The sequence below is a fragment of the Pseudochaenichthys georgianus genome, chromosome 4 (genome assembly GCF_902827115.2).
Source record: "Pseudochaenichthys georgianus chromosome 4, fPseGeo1.2, whole genome shotgun sequence".
Lineage (NCBI taxonomy): Eukaryota > Metazoa > Chordata > Actinopteri > Perciformes > Channichthyidae > Pseudochaenichthys > Pseudochaenichthys georgianus.
The window spans coordinates 34,742,295-34,750,244 of NC_047506.1; the positions used below are offsets into that span (position 1 = coordinate 34,742,295).

Here is a 7,950-nt window from a genome sequence, read left to right on the forward strand (position 1 = left end):
CTGTCTCTGCCACCTCCCTCCACGCCTGGTTCCTCCGGTTTGTATCCCGGTAGGTGAAGAGGGTCTGGTCATACAAAACCGGGTGATTTGCTACGGCGATAGTTAGTTTCTCCTCCGACTTTTTTTGAAATATAGAAATGAACGGCGGGATATCTCTCCCAGCTTAGACGCGGTTTGATTGGCTACGGCTTCAGCTGTCAGATTTTGGGAAACGGGATTTGATTGGCTGGCGCTGGCTACTCCGGCGTCTCCGGCATCAGAAGTTGAACATTGTTCCGGCCCGTCTACACTACAGCGTCGACAGCGTCGACAGCGTCGAAAGCTCCAATCTGCCCATTCACTTTCAATGGGGTGACGTCACGTAGCCTCGCTTTTTCGCCGAACTGAATTGTGGGTAGCAGAGCGGTCCGTCTCAGGCGACAGAAGTTGAACAATGTTCAACTTCTGACGCCGGAGACGCCTGAGTAGCCAGCGCCAGCCAATCAAATCCCGTTTCCCAAAATCTGACAGCTGAAGCCGTAGCCAATCAAACCGCGTCTAAGCTGGGAGAGATATCCCGCCGTTCATTTCTATATTTCAAAAAAAGTCGGAGGAGAAACTAACTATCGCCGGGGGTTTTTGCTCTGATTACAGTACACTGCAGGAAACAGTTCTGAACTGTTTCCGCCAGTTCTTTAAGTTCGTCGTTCGCGAACAGCTTCTCTTTAGCGGCGACTCAAACAAACGAATCGTATTGTGGGAGGAATCAGTTCATCTCGTTCACTTCAAAGATTCGTTCAAAAAGAACGAATCGTTCGCGAACGACCCATCAGTTCCTTTGTGGTCTCTAACTCGTTGGATAATTTTTTTTAAACTAAATAAACTACCCAGTATGAACGTTCCCGGGTAGCAGTTCTCTTCCCTCCCTTCAATCTAACCCTTCCCTTCCCCCCATCCTAACCCTAACCACTCCCTACCTTTTTACCTAATCCTAATCTTCCTTCCTCCCTCCTAAACCAACCTGATCTCACCAGAATGCGTGACTCCACCACGACTCCTTAACACCACAATGCGTGGTGGAGTCACGAACTTTGTTACATTTACGTGTCGGCACCACGCAAACAACCCCAATGTAAAGTGAATGAGGCTCCTTTGTCGTGGTGCACACACGCATTCTACAACGTCCCGCAGTGAGCTTTTATTCTATAAAACGTTTTTTTAAATCTACTTTATAGCTTGTAGTAACTCACGGGAGGCTTCTTTTATTTTATTTGTATTCATAATAATTTTAATTTTTCGTCAGAATGTAAAAATTACATTAGTTACGAATTTGTGTTCTCAAAAAACAGTGTATTGTGTGTAATGCAACTGTGATTATTATTAAATTAGTTAGTTTTTAAGGAAGGCCAGAGCTTCAGCTGTGTCAAATAGATTGTTCCCTTTAGTTAACGTTATTTAAAAGATAATGATCATGTCCCCTGTATTGAATTACGAGCGTCCATTCCCATTGGATAACGGAGAATTTTACACCCGGAAGTAAGTATTCTCCTTACTGTCGATTGATTTTACAGTGATATCTGCACTACTCATCGACTAAAAAACACCAGATTATCCTTGTTAATTACACAACATTGATTGGTTTGAATTGTGTACAATGCTTTTGTATTTTCCCCCTTCAATTCGGAGAAACAAAGATTTTTTTCGGAGTTTTTGGATGGCAGAAGACACTACGCTACCCAGAATCCTCAGCTATCGTTTGGGACTACACCATGTGCTTAGCTTGACAAACCCCGTGATCCTCCCTCAAATGCTCGAGACCAAGGCAAGAGGGGCAGCGGTCGTGGCCATCCTCGGGCTCGAGAGAAGCTATACAGGCGCTACATGGATGAGCCATCATGTAGGTAACCGGATGCTATTAGCAGAGGGAGCGGGGAGCGAGAGCACTGTCTTCACTTAGCTGAGTAAACGAAGCACAGAGCTACCAAATAAGGAAGCTTAACAGGGCAGCTAGCCAGTCGGCTGCTGCTCACAGTCAAGAAAAAGTCTTACCAGGAGCGGGGGTGAAAACACTGCCTTCACTGGTTGAGTAAAATAGCGAAACACAAGCTAAGGAAACTGGCTTCTAAAGAAAAACAGCATGGGTAATCCGGTGCTTACCTCAAGCGTCAGCCAAAGTGGCTGACCGGGCAGGACACAGTTAGGCTGAGACGCGCTACTGCTAGCTAAACAAGAGGACACGACAAAAGCTGGAACTCAAGATGCTAATGATAGCTTGGCGCAACGCCGTGCTATCAGAAAAGTACAGAGAGCGCAACAAGGGCAACTCCTGGGAGAGGGAGTGGAAACACTGCCGTCACCGACCAAGCCGACACCAACCTGTCCGTTGTAGGCTACAATATTGTAGCCACGGTACACTCGCGCAGCGAGAAGATGAAAGGAACAGATCCTCTGATGACACCAGCTGATATAGCCGGTGTCACGTGGGTCACAAGTGACTTTGTTGTTATTGGTACTCGTACGGCGCATGCACGCGATGGACATATCCAGTGCTAAAGCATCGCCTCTGGCGGTAGGGACGAAATAGAACCATGTTTGTTCCAAAAGTTCTTAAATGTGTAGCCTTTCTCTGGTGCTTATGTAAAGGGTTAAACCAGTTCATTGTTAAAAAAAACGAGTTAAGTTAAAAAAGTGTCACCCCCATATTTTGTATTGTTGATGTCTCTTTAGAAGTCATTAAACAATTACATTGCAACTGTGTGGCGGACTGATCACTAGAGGGCGATACCACTCGGGAGGATCTAGAACCCTGCAACTTGCTGCAAGGGCAGAAACCTGCAGATTAAATCCTGCAGTTGAGCTACAAACAAGCTAACATTTCTGTCTCGTGTGTTTTTCATATACAGGTGGGTTCTAAGTCCTTCAAATGACACCGTAGTGTCCCAGTATAAGGGGTATACGTGTTGTGAGTGTGTTGTGATTGAGTGTGATATGTCTAATCGTTGTTTTAGGCAGTTATGTATAGTTATGTGTTCGCGGACGACTCAGCCCTGCTGGTCTCTGACAGGAGCAAGTTGCAGGTTGAAAAAACCGGAACTCGGCAGAATCTGCACCTGGCTCGCCGATACCAAACTATCATTACACCTCGGTAAAACAGAGTCCATTCTCTTCGGTTCAAAAAACAAACTCAGCAAGACCGACGGCTTCTCAGTTGCAGTGGGTGACAATATTGTCACAAGGAAAGATGAAGTTACATACCTAGGTTCCATACTAGAGGCAAATCTCTCCTGTGACAAAATGGCATCCAATGTAATCAAAAAAGCCAACCAACGAACTAGATTCTTGTACCGGATCTCCTCTCTGGTAAACAAGAATACCCTAAAGACTCTGGCAGGAACACTCATTCAAGGGTACTACGACTATGACTATGCTTGCACCTCATGGTACCAAAGCACCTCAAAGGCGCTAAAAACAAAACATCACAAAACAAACTATTGCTTGACCTTACTACTAGAACCCACCTCACCCCTGCCCACTTTGACAACCTAGGATGGCTTAGAGTAGACAACAGAGTACAGCAACTTGCAATGGGCCTGGTCTACAAGATACACTACACCACTAAGGTACCCATGTACATGTCAAAATACTTCCCAAAGGTCAGTGAATACCATGACCACAACACCAGAGGGAGCTCCACAAATCATATTAAACCCAGATTTGGCTCAAACAAGGGACGAAACACGTCTCGTAATTATGCCACAACAATGTGGAACACCCTACCCACAGCTGTAAAGGAATGTGAATCACTACCCACCTTCAAAACCTCTCTAAAAGAGCACCTACGGGAGACTGCAATTCGAAACTGGCCCCTGTAAATGTCCAAACCTAACCCTAACCTACAATATACAGTTCCCCCCCCCCCCCAATGTATATACTCTCTTTTTAGACTCTCTTCTTAGACTATTTTTGTACTCACAAACAGTACTGTATATTTGTAGATCTGGTATGTCATAAATGTCTAGATGTAACAGTACTGTCTATTTGTATGTCATGTATGTCATATATGCTATGATGAATTGAAAATGAATCTAAAATGAAAATGTAATCTATCTGTATGTCATGAATGTCATATATGTTATGATGAATTGAAAATGTAATCTATCTGTATGTCATATATGTCATATATGTTATGATGAATTAAAAATGAATCTAAAATGAAAATGTAATCTATCTGTATGTCATGTATGTCATATGTTATGATGAATTAAAATGGGGGACCCTGATGTAAACAAGACGAAAGTCTATCTCTGGTCTGCATTCCCTTAACAATTGTGTGTATTGAGCTGTACTGTACTGTACTGTACCCATTCTGCAATCTGTTAATAAAATGTTCAATCAATCAATGTGCAATGTGACGCTAACGGCTAGCAGAGCTAACGCTAAGGTGAAACAGTACTATGTAGACACGTGTTTCTTGGTGTATGATGTAAATTACTATGAGAGGTAGATTGTGTTTATGCATATAGGTTGTATACGTTTCTTTGAAGTGTGTGTATTGTATTGGAATTTGATTGTGAGGATAAAAGTGAGTTCTGAGTGTGATGATTTTATTGTACATTTCTGTTGTATTTTTACCATGATGTCATCGTTGTTATGTGGATGCTGTTGCCTTATTGATCTCTGGTGTTGTTGCCTCATGGAAATGAGCATAAATGCTTTTGTTGTGGATTGTTTCCAAATGAGGAGATTAAATCCTGCAGTTGAGCTACAAACAAGCTAACATTTCTGCCTTGTGTGTTTTTCATATACAGAGGTAGAGTCTGCTGCGGGCCCAGGTACCCCTAGGCCTGAGGCCAGTAACACTTACATCCTGACTGCTGAGTCAACAATGAAGCAGTTTGTGGTTCTGGTCATTTGGCATGTGTATTTGTTTATTGGATCATGTGTGTAGCATTTTTAATGGCAGTGTTTTGAAAAAGGCATACAAGTGAATATATCAGATTCCTGTGTCTTCCTTAAAGAACTGTGTGCAGTGTTTTGCAAAAAGCATCTTCTCAATGTATACAGTTTGCAGTACTGTAACTTCAACCTTTTAAAGCTTTTTTTTTCAACTTTCATCTTTGAAGTCCACATGAGCATTAAACTCATACAGCTGTATAACAATATTACCAAGGCGATATATGAACAGGTTTGGTATCCAAACAGTAACCTGGTTACAGCAGTAGATGGCAGCAGCAGAGCGTTATGGTGCAGGTGTCTCCTACAGCTCTTCCTTCTGACACTCTGCAGACAGCTGCTGCTCAAAGTGAAAACATAATGCAAATGTGTAAGAAACAATGCAAATGACACCTGCATATTTCCATTTGATTTAAACTAATTTACATATCATCAAGCACTGTCACTGTTTCTATATATCCCACAGACTGTATAGACGTGTTTACATATGAAGGATTGTTCACCTGTTAACTATTTATTTCTTATTTTTGATATATATTTTGTATACTTATATAATTGTCACATACTGGTGTGCATAATCGTCATGTAAACGGCAAACAATTATTTGTCCAGCTTTGATGTCTTTGCTAAGCTGTTAAATGTATTTCTGTGTAAATAGAGAGCAATGCAAAAACGGTGTGCTCACATGGTTGGCCAATAATACGGGTTCTGATTGTGAGGGTGCAGCCATAAAGACAGTGGCATCTTGGGTTTGTATTTTTTACTCAGTATGGCCTTCATGTACATTTGAACTTTAAACCAAGTTGAGAGGTAATATAATCAGAACATATGATAAGTCATGAGAGATATGTGGCTTTAGTTTCCTTCTAAGGAAATGAAAGTCAAGGTGTAATGAGACCATATAATCATAACATTAGATATGGACCTGCCTCGCCTCTTATGTTTGCTTTGTCAGCAGTGTGACCATTTAAAACTGCGTGCTCCTTAGCATCTTATCATTTGCAGCTATAAGCAGAAGCTACACATCACTGCCTTTATAGCAGCGAACACAAAGCATCAAGACCAGAACCATCCTAACATTTACAGAACTACTGCGTCGAATAAACAGCTGAATGATGAGGTGAGAAGCTGCTTCTAAATTTAATTTCATTGTATGAGTAATTTAAGAGCACACAAACCCAAAACGGATTTATTTAATGTTTTATTGAGTCTGAGCGCAAAATATTAGCATTATGAATCATACTAGTCAACAACAAGATGTTCACTCCCTCCCTTCTTTCTACATTGACCATCTTTTCTGTAATTCTAGTTATTTTTCTTTCAATGACGTCAAAGGTTCAACGTTTAAAGTTCATATATTCTCATTCTACAACTCAGGGTGTGGGTTATGGTAAATGTAAGTTGTAGGGACGTTTTCCTACAAAAAAGATCAACAACTCTTTATCTGTGCTGTACGGAGGATGAGTTCAAGAGTCTCACAGCGAGGAGAGAAGCTCGCCTGTAGTTTGTTCGGATTATTCAGTATCGTTGCCAGATGGCAGCAGGATGAACACAATGTGGCTTCAATAGGTACTGTCTTTAAACATGTTGGGCTCTAAGCAGTCTATTACATATATCACTGAGTGGTTTGTGGTTGTATCACACATTAGCAGACATTAAGGGATATGACAATAACCCAAATATTATCTGTTTCAATATTTGTTATTTCTATTCTCCATCAGTGCTGCCCAGAGTCCAACACCGGTGTCCAAACTTGAAGCCCTGCAGTGCCACTTCACCTGGGATCTTGACATCAGTACGTCCTTACTTAATCATCGCAAGGACAAGCTGGAGGACATTGGCACCAATGATGGAAACCCCTGGCTGGGTCACATCTACAACCTGCAGGGGTTCATTCAGTACAAGCTGGGATCCAATAAAGAAGCCCAGAAGTTCTTCAACGAGGCTACAGAGGCTTTCAGCCAGATAAGAAGTGCAGATGAGGGCCCCTGGTTAGTGGTGAACTACGGGAACCTGGCTTGGCTGCACCACCACCTGGGAGACCAAGCAGAGAGTGAGGCCTACCTGTCTAAGATCGACACCCTGATTAAAAAATACCCTTCTCCATCCCAGGAGGAGCTCCACCCGGAGACCTACGCTGAAAAAGCCTATGTGCTGATGATGGTCAGTGGAGACAAAACACTTGTTGTAGATCACTTCCAGAGAGCCATCGAGATGCAGCCAGGCATACGAGAGTGGAACACTAGCCATGCCTTAGCCTTAATGTATGCTTCTAAGCACAGCAGCACAGGGCTGGAAGATGACATCTTGGAGAAAATGAGAATTGCCCAAGAACAGGATCCAGAGAACCTTGCTGCTCAATACCTTGATCAACGTGGTCAGAGAGGAGAAAGAATAGAAGCTGAAGCACGTGAGTTAGCCACAAAGGTTTTGAGAAGTCCTGTCAGCAGCTACAGTGGTTTAAAACCATTGCTCAGGGTTTACACAAAGTATATATCTGTTGATGAGGCCATCGTTTTGGCAGAGAAGGCTCTGAAGAACCATCCGGATGAGCGTTATCTGATCAGATGTGCTGCACGCTGCTACGATTGGAAGATCTTTGGTGACAAGTACAGTCGTCCAAAGCAAGATATAATAGCCAGAGCAATCAGTGTCCATCAGGAGGAGATTGCTCTTTACCCTGATTCCTCACTTAGGAAGAAAATAGACCTTGCTAAGATATACGCACTGTCACATGATGGTCAGGCTAAAGCTGATCAGATCTATCAGGAACTGCTAGAAAGTGATTTGGAACTTGCAGACAAACAAATGCTTTACAACAAGTATGCAAAATATTTATATTTCGAAAAACACAATAGCAACATGTCAATACGATATCACATGAAGGCAGCAGAGATACCGCACCAATCCTTCTTTCGTAAGAACAGCATCAAAGAACTGGAGAAGATTAGAGACAAAGGCAGGGACAGAATGTGCCGAGAAATAAGGGAGTGTCTGGCAAACCTGAAAGTGTTCTAA

General features: G+C 42.5%; 1 protein-coding gene across 1 annotated transcript; it reads left to right on the top strand.

Annotated features, from left to right (window-relative positions):
• The first annotated feature begins 6,047 nt into the window (after positions 1-6,047).
• On the top strand, positions 6,048-7,950 carry LOC117445017 (interferon-induced protein with tetratricopeptide repeats 1-like). The gene is made up of 2 exons (XM_034080411.1): positions 6,048-6,052; positions 6,654-7,950. The coding sequence occupies exons 1-2, from the start codon at positions 6,048-6,050 to the stop codon at positions 7,948-7,950; spliced, it is 1,302 nt and encodes a 433-aa protein (XP_033936302.1).